Source organism: Macaca nemestrina, chromosome 12, assembly GCF_043159975.1.
Source record: "Macaca nemestrina isolate mMacNem1 chromosome 12, mMacNem.hap1, whole genome shotgun sequence".
Lineage (NCBI taxonomy): Eukaryota > Metazoa > Chordata > Mammalia > Primates > Cercopithecidae > Macaca > Macaca nemestrina.
In genome coordinates, this window is record NC_092136.1 from 12,649,411 (window position 1) to 12,669,341 (window position 19,931).

Genomic DNA, 19,931 nt, shown 5'->3' on the forward strand with positions numbered 1-19,931 from the left:
GGGAAGAATCTTTTGATAGGAGTTAGAAGACCTGACTGGTAGTGCCTAGTTCGCCACCTGTAAATATGGACAAGCAGTGTAACCCTGGTCTTTTTCACCTACAAAATGAAAATAATAGCTGTTCTGCCTTCTGCACGTGAATGTTTTAAGAAACATAACAAATGTGAATGTTTTATAAACTATCTAAATATGAGGAAGTATATAGTGTGGGTGATCTTGGGCTCCAGAAAAGCTTTTGGCTTTAAAAAGCCAGGTGAAGGAGGGTTCAATGATAAAAAAGTGAGCCACAGACCAGATGATAATGTGTATTGGTACCAGGAATGGCAAGATGAGTGTAAAAACAAGCTTTAGGAGAAGAGACATTCCATAGAGGGGCTATCAAGATGTGAAACTTAAAGGAGGAAAAAAAAGTAGTTGGAATACCTCAGAATGTAAACTATTACTTTCAAATTGGGTTCCATGGTAACCCACATCTTAGTTGTACGTCATGCTTGCTAAGACACCTGTTCCTGTGCTGTAGCAATCTCTAGTTAAGGTCTAGGTGTCTGGTTTTTATGCCCCAGATGACTTACAAACTAAATTGTGAGGACTGGTAGCTTAGAGGCAAAATTGAGCTGCATCTAGGAGGTACCATGGTGGTGTAGAAAAGGAAGGACTTTATGGTTACTCTAGGTTCAAATCCCAATTCCATTTCTAAGCTGAATGCCCTTGGACACATGACTTAACATCTGATTAATTTCCTTCTGCCTCATAGGATCATTATATGAATGAAATAACACTTTGCCAGGCACTGGATGATTAGTAGTCTCCACAAGCTGCTGCCATGGTATGGAGCCAGAATCTGAATCTGTGTCCTAAATGCTTCCTAAACTGGGCCAGACCACTGCAGTCACTTGCTGGTTCTAGCCATGAGTGTGAGTAGCTGAGCAGGCCTCTGCCAGTTTATGCCCAGGGCCTGTTGCTTTGCTCAGTTCTCGCCACTGTCCCAGAATGTTGGCACCTCCAGTTCTGTGTGGATTGTAAAGCGCTTCCCTTGACTCTAGTGAGCACAGCCTCTGGCCACGATAAATCTCAAAGACTAGCTACACTGATTCCTGTCCTCCACTGCCTCGGTTTCTGTTGTATGTCTTAATCACGTGACTAACTGCATCTACACAGGTGGTTCCATCAAGCATCAGAAAAATGAACATTTATCAAGCAACCCACAGGAAGCACAATGTCCTAAACCTCCACATAACCATCCAGTAAACAAGAGGACTTCCTATTCCTAATCACAGCCTCATTTTCAACTATCATCCTCATCCTCATATATGAGGATATGGAATTTCCTTGATCCGGACAGACTCCTAAGGCAAGAGTTCTAGTTCTACCTGTTAATAACCAGATGTGTGGTGCTGGTTACGTCACTTCTCACCTCTAAGCCTGCAAAGTCTGGGGTTAGACTTGGTTCATCTCTAAGATAGGTCTTTAAATTCTAATGGATTTTATAAGGTGCCCTTAAACTTCCAATTGAGCCTTTCAATCATTTATCTATATTGCTGTGGGGGTGAGCTTAACCAGTGAACCTCTAAATTAAATAGGCCATACAGAATGGGCTCTCTTCCAGTTTGATACCAGTGATTTCTTCAAAACAGGGATAAAGTAGCAGAAAATTGGTATTAGTGGGATTTGTGATTATCAGGGCAGTTCCTATTGAAGGTTTTGTTACTGTTTCATGGTTGATTAGATCTATCTACTCTGGTTTTTGGATAGTCCCCAAGGGCAGCTGGGAGGCAAGGGCACATAAGGAGTAGGAAACAAAAAAAAGCATCAGTGCTTTGGACAGCAGAGCCCCTCAGGATGAGAATGAGCCTGATCATAGTAAGAGTTAAAAACCAGCATAGAATGCTTAAAGTTACATTTTACTTTGAGTAAGAGCAGATAATCTAGGATTCATCTGAAAGCAGACAGAAGAGCCTCAAGGTTTTCTGAAGTGGATTCTGTCACGGCTCCTCGTGGCTTCTTGGAATTAAAAAACATGGCCACTGCTGGGTGCAGTGGCTCACGCCCGTAATCCCAGGACTTTGGGAGGCCGAGGCGGGTGGATCACCTGAGGTCAGGAGTTCGAGACCAGCCTAGTCAACATGGTGAAATTAGCCGGGCGTGGTAGCGGGCACCTGTAATCCCAGCTACTTGGAAGGCTCAGGCAGAAGAATCGCTTGAACCTGGGAGGTGGAGGTTGCAGTGAGCCGAGATCGCACCATTGCACTCCAGCCTGGGCGACAAGAACGAAACTCTGTCTCAAAAAAAAAAAAAAAAGAAGAAAAAACACACAGCCACTACCAAGAAAAACAGGAATAATATTAAAGATGCTTACTTGGAGAAAGGAAGTATGCATTGATCTAGAGTGACAGTTCTCCAGCTTAAAAAAAAAAAAGTGTTCCTTTTATGTTAATTCCAAATTTTGTTTTTGAGACAGGGTCTCACTCCTGCACAAGTTGGAGTACAAACATAGCTCCCTGCAGTCTTGACCTCCTGGGCTCAAGCTATCCTCCTGCCACAGGCTCCTGAGTAGCTGGGACTACAGGTGTGCCTCACTACACCTGGCTCATTTTTAAATTTTTTTTTTTTTTTTTTTTTTTTTTTTTGAGACAGAGTCTTGCCCTCTGTCATCCAGGCTGGAGTAGAGTGGCGCAATCTCGGCTCACTGCAACCTCCGCCTCCTGGGTTCACGCCATGCTCCTGCCTCAGCCTCCCAAGTAGCTGGGACTACAGGCGCCCACCACCACGCCTGGCTAATTTTTTTTTTTTTGTATTTTTAGTAGAGATGGGGTTTCACCATGTTAGCCAGGATGGTCTCAATCTCCTGACCTCGTGATCTGCCTGCCTCACCCTCCCAAAGTGCTGGGATTACAGGCTTGAGCCACCGCGTCTGGCCGAATTTTTAAATTTTTTTGTAGAGACAAGGTTCTCACCATATTACCTAGGCTGGTCACAAATTCCTGGACTCATGTGATCCTCCTGCTTCAGCCTCCCAACGTGTTGGGATCACAAGTGTAAGCCACTGTGCCAGGCCTCAAAATACTAAAATAAGTGACCAAAAAAAAATCAGCTGGTTGCAGTGGCTCACACCAGTACTCCTAGCACATTAGGAGGTAGAGGCAGGAGGACTGCTTGAGCTCAGGAGTTAGAGACCAATCTGAGCAACAGAGTGAGACCCTATCCCTACAACGAATACAAAAATTAGTTGGCTGGGCACGGTGGCTCACGCCTGTAACCCCAGCACTTTGGGAGGCCAGCAGGCAGATCACGAGGTCAGGAGTTTGAGACCAGGCTGGCCAGCATGGTGAAACCCCGTCTCTACCAAAAATACAAAAAAAAATTAGCCCGGCACACCTGTATTCCCAGCTACTTGGGAGGCTGAGGCAGGAGAATTGCTTGAACCCAGGAGGCAGAGGTTGCGGTACGCTGAGATCGTGCCACTGCACTGCAGTCTATCCAGTCTAGGTGACAGAGTGAGACCCCGTCTCAAAAAAAAAAAAGCCAGGCATGATGGTGTGTGCCTGTAGTCCCACCTACTTGAGAGGCTGATGTGGGAGGATCGCGTGAGCTAGGGAGGCAGAGGTTGCAGTGAGCCAAGATCATGCCACTGCACTGCAGCCTGGATGACAGACTGAGACACTGTCTCCAAACTTTAAAAAAAAAAAAAGTTAGTTTAGAATACGCTTCTTCCAGTTACACATGGCCCACTGGAAAAGAGCTAACAATTCCCTGTAAGAAGAGTGAGACCAGATGCTGACTTTGGGGCAGAGTGAAGCAAATAAGCAGTCTTTTGCATGATGAGAGACTTGAAGAAGATACAGAGGATGGCAGTGCATTCAGGGTTTAATTTAGGCTGCAGCTTGGGGAAGAAAATCAGTGGTCATCACTGCCTTTGTGTGCACACTGTATCACTAAGCAAAGCTCCTGAGAACAAACCGCTGGGATAGTCACGACCCTCTCTTGGAGTAGATGAATTCTAGGGACAGGTGCCATAAGGAAAGGCTGCAACCCCCACAACAGAAAATACATATTTATTAAAAATAAAGTTAGTTACATGATGACAGTAGAAAAATAACACTATGAGCTACTAAAAACGTTCTGGAAACTCAGTCTCCGAGGACTGGGGTGAGAGGCTTTCACATCACTCTGGAAACCCACCAACATGAGGCTCTCTGTGCTCATGTGGGACAGGTATGGCACAACTCGTACAGGGAGCATGTGGCTCAGGTCCTGCTTGAAGCCCAAGGAGCCTAGATGGTCCACACGAGATGCTCTGGCCACGGTGATCAAAGAGGAGAACTTGAGGTCAGCAGGGGACTGGTTCTGAGAAGGGGCAGGATGGGAATAACCTTGCCCGTCCCTATGCTGGAGTGTAGAACAGTCTCTCGGGTTGATGGTCCTGGTTTAGAAGATGGCACCCACTGGCCTTATGCTGAGTTGCTTGCCCAAATGTATGTGCTGAAGAAAAGCCACACAGCCTTTCTCAGGATAACTTGCCCCACCAATTCTCACTGGTGTGGCTAAAGTACCAGAAGCAATATGTGTGGTGTCAGCCTGATGGGCTGCTGGCTGAAATTCTGTACTTCAAATTCTGTCCATACTGATGGCAGAAAGAAAGAAAATGTTAAAAGACCAGTGAATGAGAGTAGCTGGCCTCAACTGTTCTATATTCCAAGTCTCCTGGCCCCAAAGAATAGGGAGAGTATCCTCCCTGAGTGGGAATCGATCTACCTACCCTAAACAGGAAAGGCAATCCACTAGCCACCCCTTTCCCCCACTAGAGAAAAGTCTTCTAGACCCTTAGGCTTCAGAAGAATACTGAATCCCTCCCTGGGATGGGAACCCAACCCTCTGGTGATGAGAAATGGTCCCTCAGCGAAGCAGTACCTGGAGAAAGCAGCCAAGGTGAGCACCTCAAGTAAAAGCTCTGAGCCACAGAAGAAGAGCAAGATGCCGTTCATGATGGCTTCCAGGCAGAGTACATAGGTCTGCAGCAGCAGGTAATAGGAGGCCATCATGGCAGATGGGAAGGTCAAGGCCACGCTAATACTGAGTGGCATCTTTCGTTGGCAAAGGTTTCCCTTTGTACCTGTGTCAGACAGAACCCATGGAGTCATCTCCAAATGGTCTGCTTTTCCTGGCCCAGGGGAAAGATGTGGGAGATGTGATGGAATGGCAAGGCACAAAAAATGATCCTGAGTGGGGTGCACAGATTTATAAATGGGGTCCCACTGTACTGAAAGTTTGAGGCTTGGCAGAGTTACAAGATTAAAGTCACTTAATCCAGAGGTCCTGCTTCCAGTCTGGTCCCCACTCAAGAGACAATGGGATCTTTATTTGGGAAAAAAATTTTTTTTGATTATAAAAATAATATATAATCATTTAAAAATTTTTAATGGCCGGGCACGGTGGCTCACGCCTATAATCCCAGCACTCTGGGAGTCCGAGGCGGGCGGATCACAAGGTCAGGAGATCGAGACCATCCTGGCTAACACAGTGAAACCCCGTCTCTACTAAAAATATAAAAAAATATAGCTCAAGCCTGTAATCCCAGCACTTTGGGAGGCCGAGACGGGCGGATCACGAGGTCAGGAGATCGAGACCATCCTGGCTAACATGGTGAAACCCCATCTCTATTAAAAAATACAAAAAACTAGCCGGGCGAGGTGGCAGGCGCCTGTAGTCCCAGCTACTCGGGAGGCTGAGGCAGGAGAATGGCGTAAACCCGGGAGGTAGAGCTGGCAGTGAGCTGAGATCCGGCCACTGCACTCCAGCCTGGGTGACACAGCGAGACTCTGTCTCAAAAAAAAATAAAAATAAAAATAAAAAAATAAAAAAATTAGCCAGGCGTGGTGGTGGGCACCTGTTCCCAGGTACTCCAGAGGCTGAGGCAGGAGAATGGCGTGAACCCAGGAGGCGGGGCTTGCAGTGAGCAGCTATCATGCCACTGCACTCCAGCCCGGGGAACAAAGTGAGACTCTGTCTCAAAAAAAAAAAAAAAAAAAAAAAAAAATTTCAACACAGAAAATAATTTTTGAGTATATAGAAAGTGAAAGGCCTCCATGTCCCTGCACCCTGAAGATTATTAGAGAATGATGTGTATTGTTTCAGATTTTTTATATGTATATATTCACATATTACTATTTATTATTATAAAAATAGAAGCATACTCTACATCCTGTTTCGCAACTTATTTTTCCCCACAGACATTTTTCCACACACATAGCTACCCTAATTTTTTTTTTTTTTTTTTAGATAGTGTTTCATTCTGTCACCCAGGCTGGAGTGCAGTTGCATCATCATAGCTCACTGCAGCCTCAAACACCTGGGCTCAAGGGATCTTCCCACTATAGGTACACGTCACTATGCCCAGCTAATGTTTTTTTTTTTTGAGACAGAGTTTCTTGTCACCCAGGCTGGAGTGCAATGGAGCGATCTTGGCTCACTTCAACCTCCACCTCCCGGGTTCAAGCGATTATCCTGCCTCAGCCTCCCAAGTAGCTGGGATTACAGGTGCCCGCCACCATGCCTAGCTAATTTTCATATTTTTTAGTAGAGACACGATTTCACCATGTTGGCCAGGCTGGTCACAAATTCCTGACCTCAGGCAATCCACCTGCCTCGGCCTCCCACAGTGCTGAGATTACAGGCGTGAGCCTGGCCAATCTTTATTTTATTTTTTGTCTCACTATGTTGACTAGGCTGGTCTCAAACTCCTGGCCTTAAGCAACCTTCCTGTCTCAGCCTCCCAAAGTTCTGATTACAGGCGTGAGCCACTGCATCTGGCCTTAACTGTTCTTTTTTATTTTTAAATTTTTAAAATTTTTTTATTTTTTGAGACGGAGTCTAGCTCTCTTGCCAGGCTGAAGTGTAGTGACGCGATCTCGGCTCACTACAACTTCCGCCTCTTGGGCTCAAGTGATTCTCCTGCCTCAACCTCCCTAGTAGCTGGGATTACAGGCACACGCCACCACACTCAGCTAATTTTTGTATTTTTAGTAGAGACGGGGTTTCACCATGTTGGCCAGGATGGTCTTGATCTGACCTCGTAATCTGCCTGCCTCGGCCTCCCAAAGTGCCGGGATTACAGGCGTGAGCCACTGTGCCTAGCAACTGTTCTTTTTTAATGGTTATATCTAAGTCCGTTGAATCAGTGCCATAACTTATTTAACAAGCCCATATGGACAGGTTTCGTCTGTTTATAGCGTTTTGATGTTACCAAATTTTTGGCAATAAACATTCTCATATAGTTATCTTTGCATATCTGTGGAATTTTTTTTTTTTTTTTTTTTTTGAGACGGAGTCTCGCTCTGTCGCCCAGGCTGGAGTGCAGTGGCCGGATCTCAGCTCACTGCAAGCTCCGCCTCCCGGGTTCACGCCATTCTCCTGCCTCAGCCTCCCAAACAGCTGGGACTACAGGCGCCCGCCACCTCGCCCAGCTAGTTTTTTGTAGTTTTAGTAGAGACGGGGTTTCACTGTGTTCACCAGGATGGTCTCGATCTCCTGACCTCGTGATCCACCCGTCTCGGCCTCCCAAAGTGCTGGGATTACAGGCTTGAGCCACCACGCTCGGCCAGAATTTTTTTTTTAATCTAGTTTTAGAAGTGAAATTGTTGGGGTGAAGAGTAAAATATTACATGGTAATAACTATTACTGAAAAGAGTTGTACTAAATTAAATTACCACAAAAGTATATAACAATCTGTTCCCTACACCCTAATACTGGGTGTTATAAATCTTTATCTCTGCCAGTCTGATGGGTAAAAAACATTACTTTGTTTCAATTTGATTTTTATTAGTGAGTTTGAGCATCTTGTCAAGTTTTACTGGTTCTCTGTAATTATTTTTACATGAAATGCCTATTAATGTCTCTTACCAAATTTTTTTTTTTTGATTCTCACTTTGTTGCCCAGGCTGGAGTGCAGTGGGTCATCTTGGCTCACTGCAACCTCCGCCTCCTGGGAGTTCAAGTGATTCTCCTGCCTCAGCCTCCCGAGTAGCTGGGATTATAGGCGTGCACCACCACAACCGGCTAATTTTTGTATTTTTAGTAGAGATGGGGTTTCACCATGTTGGCCAAGCTGGTCTCAAACTCCTCACCCGCCTTGGCCTCCCAAACTGCTGGGATTACAGGCGTGAGCCACTGCGCCCAGCCAATATTTAAATTTATTTTGTCTTTTCCTTAGTGATTTATGTGAGCCTTCTTTTATCCTTTCTTATGTGTTGCAAGTAATTTTGTTCCTAAGTTTGTGCTTTAACATTTATTTCTGGCCAGGTGCGGTGGCTCAAGCCTGTAATCCCAGCACTTTGGGAGGCCGAGACGGGCGGATCACGAGGTCAGGAGATCGAGACCATCCTGGCGAACACGGTGAAACCCCGTCTCTACTAAAAAATACAAAAAAACTAGCTGGGCGAGGTGGCGGGCGCCTGTAGTCCCAGCTACTCGGGAGGCTGAGGCAGGAGAATGGCGTAAACCCGGGAGGCAGAGCTTGCAGTGAGCTGAGATCCGGCCACTGCACTCCAGCCTGGGCGACAGAGCAAGACTCCGTCTCAAAAACAAAAAAAAAACAAAAAAAAAAACACATTTATTTCAGGGATGACATATTCTAACAAATAAGGGTTTTGCTCTGTATTTCTGGGATTATAAAACTTGTCCTACAGGGCAAGCATGTTGGCTCACGCCTGTAATCCCAGCACCTTGGGGAGGCCAAGGCGGGAGGATTGCTTGAGGCCAGGAGTTTCAGACCAGCCTGGGCAATGAGGCAAGACACTGTCTCTACAAAAAACACAAAATGAGCCAGGCATGATGTCGCATGCCTGTGGTCCCAGCTACTCAGGAGGCTGAAGTTGGAGGACTGCTTGAGCCCAGGGCTTCAAGGCTGCTGTGTGTTATGATCGTACCACTGTACTCCAGCCTAGGTGACAGAATGAGATCCTGTCTCAAATAAGTAAATGTTTAAAAAACAAAATCCGGTCAGGTGTGATGGCTCACACCTATAATCCCAGCACTTTGGGAGGCCAAGACAGGTAGATCATGAGGTCAGGAGATCGAGACTATCCTAGCCAACATGGTGAAACTCCATCTCTACTAAAAATACAAAAACTTGCCAGGCATGGTGGTGGGCGCCTGCAGTCCCAGCTACTCAAGAGTCTGAGACAGGAGAATCGCTTGAACCCGGGAGGCGGAGGTTGCAGTGAGCCGAGATCGTGCCACTGCACTCCAGCCTGGCAGACACAGTGAGACTCTGTCTCCAAAAAAAAAACAAAAATCCGGCCAGGTGCAGTGGTAATCCCACCACTTTGGGAGGCTAAGGCAGGCGGATGACAAGGTCAAGGGATGGAGACCATCCTGGCCAATATGGTGAAACCCCGTCTCTACTAAAAATACAAAAATTAGCTGGGAGCAGTGGTGAACGCCTGTAGTCCCAGCTACTCGGCAGGCTGAGGCAGAAGAATCGCTTGATCCCGGGAGGCAGAGGTTGCAGTGATCCGAGATCGTGCCACTGCACTCCAGCCTGGCGATAGAGAGAGACTCCATCTCAAAAAAAAAAAAAAAATCCTACAGAGATCCTTATTCAGAGTATTGTTAGGGATCTTAGTACTGATCTGTGCAGGATACGCTGCCTGCCCTGACATGGAGTTACAACTGAACCTGCTCCCCCAAGAATACTAGTGAGAAGAACCAGGCACTCCTTTTGCTGTTAGGCAGCTGGGAAGGAATCATCTAATATCCCATTCTATTGCCCATCTCTAGCCTTACAGAGCAACAAACAGGTAAATCCTGACCCAATGTATGAAGCAGCAACTTGAAACTTCAGAGAGGGAGTAATGGGATATACAGATCCAGTCTCTGATAGTCAACCTAGGTGATGCACTTTTCTTGTTAATCAAGTAATCAAGTTAGAGATACCAGCTTGTCTCATAAAGAGTGGAAATATTCTCTGGACAACACTCACCAAAAAACAGGCGAATTACTTCAATTCCAAGATAAAGGAGGAGCATCACCACATCCAGTACTAGGTTAGCTGTTGGATATGGTAGCAGAACACCTGCGAATACAAAAGCCAGAGTTTGCAAATAGCATAAAACAGCATCCACAAGAACTGCCACACACTTGAGACATCAGTCTCAAGGACATCAGTCTCAGCTTTCCATGAGCTAGTTAGTGAAATGTGGGCATTATTACAGCTGCAGGATACATAAACTCACAGTGCAACCCAGGCTCATTATTATGCCATTTTACTCCTAACTCCAAAAGACTCTGGGGACTCCTCTCTCCAGAATGAGTGGATGCACATGGGTACACGGGCCACTGAATAGTTTCTAAGGGTCATCAATGGGCTTACAGTGGAGCTCAGCAAAGACCAGTGATGTGGGCAGAGTCAGAATGGAGAAGCCCACATTTCCCAAACTCAAGAAATTCTTGCTGAGGGGATGCCTATGGAATCATACTCAAAGAAGCCATCTGATGAGGAGGCCTGCCTTGCAGCGACAAAGAACCGCAGGGGGCAGAAAAGAGCGGAAAATAAGAAGGTTCTTGGTCGGAGTTGGCTCTGAGCTGAAGTGGGGAAGGGGTGCTGTCGTCAAGCCCCATGCCTTCCTTACCTTTATACAGAAATATGAAAAGTTCCAGCAAGAAATAGGTAGCATTATACCACGCGTTCAGAAAGAACAGGATTTCCAGCGGGGTGGAGGACAACCGTTTACCTGAAACAGCAGCACAGAAAAGTGGGATGGGCAGGAAGGCAGCTCCCTGTCTGCTCCTATGGGTTGGTGTCTAACTGGGGAAACCAGACGCCGCAACTAATGGGACCGGCCACCCAGGGGCACTTCTGGTTGCTGATAATGAGGGTATGGGGTGGATGTGGAGGGGGCTTCCCTCGTTTCCCAGAAATCACCGCGAAACTCGACTCTTCGGCTTCAGGAGTAAAAGTTAAGAGGTAACTCGCAGCTGACAGACATCTCAAAGATCTCACCCTCTCACTATTTGGGAGGGGAAGTTGGGGCGTGGAGACCAACAGATTCGTACCTGAGCCATCCTAGAAGTGGCCCAGCCAAGGATCTGCGGCTATTTGAGCCACGCACCTTGAAACCTTCAGGGACCCAGGGTGGGCGGGTCCGCGGAAGCCCGCTTTGGACCAGGGAGGCGCGATGTCCCTAACGCTACAGAATGGAGGGTTTAGGTCAAGCTCTGGGACAGAGGTGCGAGGGAGGGATCAAAGGGAAAGGGACCAGCGACTCACACACCTCCGGAATCTCACCTCGCGGCGCCATCTTCAGTCCCCGTGGAAACTGCGTACGCTGCCACAGCTGCTCCCGGAGCAGCGCGGCGCTGCCGGAAACAGGGACTGAGCGGCCGGGGTTTCCGGCCCCTCTGCCCGCCCGCGGCACTCTGTGGTCACCCGGAGCGGGACGAGCTCGGGTCAGGCCGCAAGTAGCCCTCGCTCGGATGTCCCCTCTCCAGACCTAAGGGAAAACAGTGACCGCCCACGACGCCGTCGTCTGCAGGAGCTCGGGGTTGTGGGGTAGGACCCTGGAGGCCCTTGGGCTACCGGGCGTTGGGCGGAAGTGGCCAGTTGTGACAATGTTACCAGGAGACTGGCAAATAGGTCCTACTCCCACGATTCCCATTTTTCGACGGAAGACGAGAAACGGTGTGAGCGACGGATCTCTGCAAATGCGGGATGGGAGTTAGCATTGGTCTTTTCTGCGGCCTATTTACCTACCAGGTAGAGACACTAGGGAAATAGAGCGTCCTTTCCAGGAGCACACGTAAATAAACTGAAACGAGTCACCACGCGATCCCTAAAGTGGTGCAGTGGGAGCTGAGAGGACAAAGTGCTCCCAGGTGGAAATCTAAGTTAGTTTCCAAGAGACGGCCTGTGAGCTGGGCTTCAAAGCCTGCCTGATTCGGGTTTGCAGCGGTAAGAGCGTGTTGCTGGCCGGGCTTAGTGGCTCACGCCTGTAATCCCAGCACTTTGGGAGGCCGATGCGATGGATCACCTGAGGTCAGGAGTTCGAAACCAGCCTGGCCAACATGGCGAAACCCCGTCTCTACTAAAAATACAAAAATTAGCCAGAAGTAGCGGCGCGCGCCAGTAGTTCCAGCTACTTGGGAGGCTGAGGTAGGAGAATCGCTCGAACCCAGGAGGCGGAGGTTGCAGTGAGCCGAGATTGCGCCACCACACTCCAGCCTGGGCGACAGTGAGACTCTGTCTCAAAACAAACAAAAAAACAAACAAAAACGTGTTGCTGCAGGCAGGGAAGTGCAAAAAGAAGGGTTTTGAGAGGACTCAGGTTGACTTGACTTGGCTGTTAGCCCGTTGTCAATCAGGGTAAAGCCGGAAACAGATGGCACGCTCCAACCAGGTAACCTGAGGAAGGTGACTAGGCTTTATTTTATTTATTTAATTTTATTTTTGAGACGGAGTTTTGCTCTTGTCACCGAGGCTGGAGTGCAATGGCGCTGTCTCTGGTCACTGCAAGCCCCACCTCCTGGGTTCAAGTGATTCTCCAGTCTCAGCCTCCCAAATAGCTGAGATTACAGGTGCCCCCCACCACACCCAGCTAATATTTTTTTGTATTTTTAGTAGGGACGGGGTTTCACCATCTTGGCCAGGCTGGTCTCAAACTCCTAACCTCAGGTGACCCGCCCCCCTCCTCGGCCTCCCAAAGTGCGGGATTACAGGCGGGAGCGACTGCTTCCGGCCAAGAGTGACTAAGCTTTAAGCCAAGTGCTGTACCCCTCGCTAATTGGGATGGGATGGGGCAGTAATTGTTACTTCTAGGCTTAAAAGGGAAGGGCCTGAAACAATTCCCTGAAGCTGGAGAGAGTAATATGTGCATAGAAGGCCTCCCACTAGGAAACCCCACACTCTAGGAGGCTAGTGGAGAAATAGCAGGAACCTCCATTTCCCTTCTCCCGTCTCTGATCTCTGCTTGTGTCTCCCACTGGTACAACTTAACTGCAAGCTGGAGGGCAAGGAAGCCCTTAAATACATTTTTTAGGGTCAGTAGGAAAGCACAGAGCACAGAGGTTAAGGTGGAAAGGGATCCAAATCCTGCTTCCCCATCTTCGCTGCCTACAAGACAAGAGACATTAGACAAGTTCCTGCTCTGAGCCTCATGGAAAGAAAGTGGGCCAGCTGCACCGCCTGCGGTGGCTCACACCTGTAATCCCAGCACTTTGGGAGGCCGAGGCAGGTGGATCACCTGAGGTCAGGAATTCAAGATCAGCCTGACCAACATGGTGAAACCCCATCTACTAAAAATACAAAATTAGCCGGGCATGGTGGCGCATTCCTCTAATCCCAGCTACATGGGGGGCTGAGGCATAAGAATCGTTTGAACTTGGGAGGCGGAAGTTGTAGTGAGCTGAGACCGAGCCATTGCACTCCAGCCTGGGCAGCAAGAGTGAAACTCCATCTCAAAAGAAAAAGAAAGAAAGTGGGCCAGCTGCTTGTTTTTGTAAATGAAAGTTCTTTGGAGAACATCATCATGGTCACTTACTTGTTATTATATATTGCAGCTTTCATGCTGTTATGGCAATGTTAAGTAGTTGCAACAGAGACTACATGGCCCACAGCCTTAAATACCATCTGACCCTTTAAGAAAAATTTTGCTCACCTATGTCAGAGTATGCCACAACGTCACAGATGCCAAAAGCTGACAGTGAGGCCAAATTACTGATGGCAAACAGCAGGAACATCAGCATGGCAACCTGGGCCCCCTGCTCCCAAGTCCTATGAGTGACACAATGACCCCAGATGGTGCTGCACTCAAGGAGTTATGCCACAGCTTGGCAGAGTCCAGAGCCAAAGGCTCAGTACCTGTTTTAGTAAGCAGCAAATAAAGCCAGGCCCCTTCCACTGGGGTGGGAGAAATTACACTGTCATCACACTATGGTCACTTTGGTCTACTTAATTGCGATTGCTTGTGGGCTCAGTATCAGGAGACAGACTTTTCAGTTTGACATAGTAAGAACATGCAGGGATGCTTAGGACCCATATAAGACTGTCCCAACAGCCAGTGCCCTTGCTAAATTGATTATTTCTAGGAGGCTTGTTATGTACATGATCACATCATCAGTAAATAAACACATTTTTACTTCTTCCTTCTCAATCTCTGTACTTTCAATTTCTTTTTCTTGCCTTATTGCACTGGCCAGGACTGCCAGTGTAATGTTGACTAGAAATGGTGATGATGGATAGTCTTGTCTTGTTCCTAACCTCAGGGGAAACATTCAGTATCACACCGTTAATATGGTGGCTATAGGTATTTTTTGTAGACACTCTATCGGATTAAGAAAGTCCCTTATTATCCTAGTTTGCTAAAAGGCTTATGATACATTTTATTAAGTGTGTTCTCTTAATCTATTGAGAGGACTATATGATTTTTCTCCTTTATTCTGCTGATATGAATTACATTGATTTTCAGAGGTATGACCAACCATGTCTTCTTGGAAAAAATTTAAAAAACCCATTTGCTTATGATACTGTACAGAAAAAAACTTAACATAGCAGACCTGAGGCTGCTGTCTTTGGAGAGGCCTAACTGCAAGGTTGAGCCTTGCCTGGTGTAAGGGAATTTGGCTTTTGGGAGTGTTCCCACCAATTTAAAGTGGCTCACAGTGCCTAAACTGCACAAACAATGTGGCTTATGCTAAATACCTGTTCTCCTTCTCAGAATCTGGAGTTTTGAGACGTGTTAGGCAGAGGGTGCCTTCATGATCAGCTCCCAATAAAAACCTTGGGGGCTGGGTCCAGTGGCTCATGCCTGTAATCCCAGCACTTTGGGAAGCTGAGGCAGGAGGATCAGCTGAGCTCAGGAGTTCAAGACCAGCCTAGACAATATAGTGAGACCCTGTCTCTACCCAAACAAAAAAAAAAATTTAGCCAGGCATGGTGGTGCACACCTGTAGTCCCAGTTACTTCGGAGGCTGAGGCAGGAAGATTGCTTGAGCCCAAGAGGTAGAGGAAAGAGGCTGCAGTGAACCATAACTGTCTCAAAAACAAAACAAAACAAAACAAAACAGCTTGGACACTGAGTCTCAAGTGAGCTTTCCTGGCAGACAACATTGCACGTATGTTATCAGAATTTGTTGCTGCAGGAATGATGAATGTCTTGTGTGATTCCCCCGGGAGAGGCCTCTTGGAAGCGTGCTGCTGGTTTCTCCTCGATTGCGCCCCATGTACCTTTTCCCTTTGTTGACCTTGCTTTGTATTTCACTGTAATAGATCAGAGGCCTGAGTACACCTGTATGCTGGGTCCCGTAAGTCCTCATAGCAAATCATCCAACCTGGGCATGATCTTGGAGACCCCCGACAAAGATGTGTTATCCTTTTTATATGTCACTGGATTTCACTCGCTAATTTTGTTCAGGTTTTACATATGTTCATGAGAGAGATTGGTCTGTAATTTAACTTTCTTTGTCAAGGACCTGCTCAAGGGTGGGTATCCAGGTTAAGGTGCCTTCATCAAACAAAGCAAGAGGTGTTTCTTCTTTTTCTATTCTCTGGAAGAGATAGTAGAAGCTAGGTAATATTTCTTCTTCAAATATTTGAAAGAATACACTGATGAAGCCATCTAAACCTAACATTTTTGGTGGGGGGAAAGTTTAAAATAATGAAATCCCTGTACTATATATAAGAGCAGTCAGATTTTCTACTTCTCCAGCAAGGTTTGCGTGAATTTGTGTTTGGGTAAACCTTGAGTAAAGTTTGAGTAAATCATTTTGTATACATTTCCAGATGTATTGGCGTGAAGGTTTTCATAACATTCCTCAATTCTTTTTTTTCTTTTTTCTGTATTATAAGTCACTAGTCGGGCCGGGCACAGTGGCTCACACCTGTAATCCCAGCACTTTGGGAGGCCAAGGCGGGCGGATCACTTGAGGTCAGGAGTTCGACCAACATGGTGAAACCCTGTTTCTGCTAAAAATACAAAAAAATTAGCTGGGTGTGGTGGCGCCTGCCTGTAGTCCCAGATACTCAGGAGGCTGAGGCAGGAGAATCGCTTGAACCCGGGAGGCAGATGTTGCAGTGAGCCAAGATCATGCCACTGCACTACTCCAGCCTGGGCAACAGAGCGAGACTCTGTCTAAAAAATAATAATAACTAATTAATTTTTAAAAATTAGAAAAGTCACCAGGCAGTCCTTAAATATTACTTAATGGATGTAAGAACTGCAGTGATGTCCCTTTTCTTTCATATTTTTTCTTCAGTAGTTTTGATAGGTGTTTATCAATTTTATTAATGTTTTATTTATTTTTTTTATTATTTTTTCATGAGACAGGATCTCACTGTATCGCCCAGGCTGCAGTGCAGTGGCATGATCTTGGCTCATTGCAACCTCTGCCTCCTGGGCTCAAGTAATTCTCGTGCCTCAGCCTCCCAAGTAGCTGGGACTACAGGCATGCACCACCACATCTGGCTTTTTTCAGTAGAGACGGGGTTTTGTCATGTTGCCCAGGCTGGTCTCGAACTCGTGAGCTCAGGCAGTCCACCTGCCTCGACCTCCCAAAGTGCTAGGATTACAGACATGAGCCACCATGCCTGGTTTATTATTATTATTATTATGAGATGGAGTCTCACTCTGTCGCCCAGGCTGGAGTGCAGTGGTGCAATCTTGGCTCACTGCAGGCTCTGCCTCCTGAGTTCATGCCATTCTCCTGCCTCAGCCTCCCAAGTAGCTAGGATTACAGGCGCCCGCCACTGCACCTGGCTAATTTTTGTATTTTTAGTAGAGATGGGGTTTCACCATGTTGGCCAGGCTGGTCTCGAACTCCTGACCTCATGATCCACTCTCCTCAGCCTCCCAAAGTGCTGGGATTACAGGTGTGAGCCACCATGCTGGCCTTATTAATTTTTTAGAAAACAGCTTTTGACTTTCTTTTTCTTCATTGTGTATTTGTTTTCAATTTTACAGATTTTAATCTTTATAATTTCTTTCTTCTTACTTTATGTTTTTTGTTTTGTTTTTGTTTTTTGAGACAGAGTCTCACTCTTGCCCAGGCTGGAGTGCAGTGGTGCGATCTCAGCTCACAGCAGCCTCCACCTCCCAGGTTCAAAGCAATTCTCCTGTCTCAGCCTCCCGAGTAGCTGAGATTGCAGGTGTGTGCCACCACACCCGGATAATTTTCTCAGCGGGAAGGCTGAGAACTTCACTTTTATAGAGGAGATATCTTGTTAGTAGGAATGTAGCTACTAAGGGAGTTCAAAGTTTGTGTAAAGAGTGCATAGGGTAATGGGTAGCCGGAAGAATGGTCTCTGCCAGTTACCTGTTTTTTGCCTCTCAGATTCATTATTTACCTTTCAGTATCTGTTAAGCGATAATAACTGGACTCGAAGCATTTCTCCCTACAGTGAGTACAATTTTAGGCCTTGTCAGCAGAGGACGCTAGAAGGACATTGCAGGAAGGAAAGGGCTTGTCTTCTGGTTCCAGTGCACTCCAACTAGGGGCTTTGCTCCGTTGTCCATCAGCAGGGCACGCCTTGGGAGATCTGCTGGTGCTCTGCTCCAGCTGCACGCCCAAAGCTGGCACTCCCTTGGCAACTTTGCCGATCTGGTCTAGGCCCTGTGACCCACTTGCTGTGGACTCCTTGTGATGGTTGCCGCTTACTCCAGGCCCTCCGCCCGGGGCAGCTCCCTAACTCTGTGCACCTGCCCCCTAGTCTTGGCTTACCTATGCCACGGATGGTTTTCCCCAAAGCCCTGCAGGCATGGACAACGTACGCCCAAGGCTGTGCCCCCAACTTCCTCTGTGCGTCTGCTCATCAATCTGAGTTCTTGTGCATCCCAGAGGGTTGATTCCCATCCTCCATACCCTGTGTGGACACCGTGCACTCCAAGCACATGGAGCACTCCAGCTCTTTTGATGCATCTGTCTGACAGCCGGGGCTCACCTGTGGCCTGGAAGATTGTTTCCTAGGGGCCTCCCAATGCGGGTGCTGTATGCTCTGGGCAGGTGGTGTCCGCATGTGCTCTGAGCACCTGCCCACCAGCCTTAGCTTGCTTTTGGCCTGGAGGGTTGTTTCTTGCCTGGCAACTGTGAACCAGCTCTGGCCTGGGCTAATCAGTGAACTTCACCACCCACCCAGTGGGCGGCATACAGTGAAGTCTGAACCCCAGCCTTGGGGGTGGGGACTCTACTGAGTTTGTCCTTCTTTGGGTACTTTCCTCTTTACTTCCTTATAATTCGTCTCATTATAGTTTAATACTTTTTTACTTTTTCTATTTTTTAAAAAATTTTTTGAGACAGGGTCTTGCTCTGTTGCCCAGGCTGGAGTGAAGTGCTGCAGTCATAGCTCACTGCAGCCTCGACCTCCTGGGCTCAAGCAATCCTCTTGCCTCAGCCTCCCAAGTAGCTAGGACTATAGGCACATGTCACCATGCCTAGCTAATTTTTTCTTTTTAATAGAGACAAGATCTTGCTATATTGTCCAGCCTGGTCTCAAACTCCTGGTCTCAAGTGATCCTCCTGCTTCAGCCTCCCTAAGTGCTGGGTTCGGCTGGGCATAGTGACTCACTCCTGTAATCCCAGCATTTTGGGAGGCCGAGGCAGCCAGATCAGTTGAGGTCAGGAGTTTGAGATCATTCTGGCCAACATGGTGAAACCCTGTCTCTACTAGAAATACAAAAATTAGACAGGTGTGGTGGCACATGCCTGTAATCCCAGCTACTTCGGGAGGCTGAGGCAGGAAAATCGCTTGAACCCAGGAGGCAGAGGCTGCAGTGAGCTGAGACTGTGCCACTGCACTCCAGCCTGGGCAACAGAGCAAGACTCCATCTCAAAAAAAAAAAAAAAAAAAAAAGGTGTTGGGGTGACAGGTGTGAGTCAATACACCCAGCCCTAGTAATTTTTTTTTTTTTTTTTTTTTGAGATAGAGTCTCACTCTGTCACCCAGGCTGGAATGCAATGGCGCCATCTTGGCTCACTGCAAACTCTGCTTCCCAAGTTCAAGTGATTCTCCTGCCTCAGCCTCCCGAGTGGCTGGGATTACAGGCATGCCCCTCCATGCCTGGCTAATTTTTGTATTTTTAGTAGAGATAGGGTTTCTCCGTGTTGGCCAGGCTGGTCTCCAACTCCTGACCTCAGTTGACCCACTTCGGCCTCCTAAAGTGCTAGGATTACAGGCATTAGCCACCGTGCCCAGCCTATCTTTTGTTTGTTTTTGTTTGTTTGTTTGTTTTTGAGACAGAGTTCAGGCTGGAAGTGCAGTGGTGCCATCTCGGCTTACCACAACCTCTGCCTCTTGGCTTCAAGCGATTCTCCCTGCTCAGGCTCCCAAGTAGCTGGGACTACAGGCACACGTCACCAGGCTTGGCTAATTTTTGTATTTTTAATAGAGATGGGGTTTCACCATATTGGTCAGGCTGGTCTTTAAGTCCTGACCTCAGGTGATCCGCCTGCCTCGGCCTCCCAAAGTGCTGGGATTATAAGCGTGAGCCACTGTGCCCAGCCTTGAGATACTATTTTCACTGATGTTTTCATATTCTTGTTTGTTAATTCCGATATCTGGACCATCTCATTGTTGGTGGCAGTTGTAAATGTTGGAGACTTGTTTCTGTTACTTTTCTCCAAAGAGTGATGATTCTTTAATTTTATCAGGTGGTTAGCTCAGTTACATATATACTGCAGTCACCCTTATTGAGTTGGCAGCTCCAATCCTCAGTTTAGATCTTTTTTATTTTATTATTTTATTTTTAGAGATGGGGGATGATTCCTTGCTATGTGGCCTACACTGGTCTTGAACTCCTGGGTTCAGCCTCCTGAGTAGCTGGGATTATAGGTGCAAGACACCACACCTGGCCAGTTTAGATCTTCTGTCTTTAACTGAGCTGCGTGGAGTCTGAGTTGCCTGTGTGGGGTTCAGAGCGTGGGTGGAGGTGTGGGCAGATGGAATGTGGGGA

The 19,931-nt window shown here is 47.2% G+C and overlaps 1 protein-coding gene across 2 annotated transcripts; it reads right to left on the minus strand.

Annotated features, from left to right (window-relative positions):
- Nucleotides 1-4,033: 4,033 nt before the first annotated feature.
- LOC105469407 (transmembrane protein 216) lies at nucleotides 4,034-11,437 on the minus strand. 2 transcript variants are annotated; one of them, XM_011720371.3, is made up of 5 exons: nucleotides 11,282-11,437; nucleotides 10,626-10,727; nucleotides 9,977-10,069; nucleotides 4,909-5,110; nucleotides 4,034-4,621 (listed from the first exon to the last, which is right to left on the minus strand). In XM_011720371.3, exons 1-5 carry the CDS (start codon nucleotides 11,292-11,294, stop codon nucleotides 4,606-4,608), a joined length of 426 nt encoding a protein of 141 aa, XP_011718673.2. In that variant the 5' UTR covers nucleotides 11,295-11,437; the 3' UTR covers nucleotides 4,034-4,605. The 2 variants fall into 2 exon arrangements, with proteins under 2 accessions (XP_011718673.2, XP_011718675.2); XM_011720373.3 differs by having other exon boundaries at nucleotides 11,268-11,406.
- Nucleotides 11,438-19,931: the final 8,494 nt, after the last annotated feature.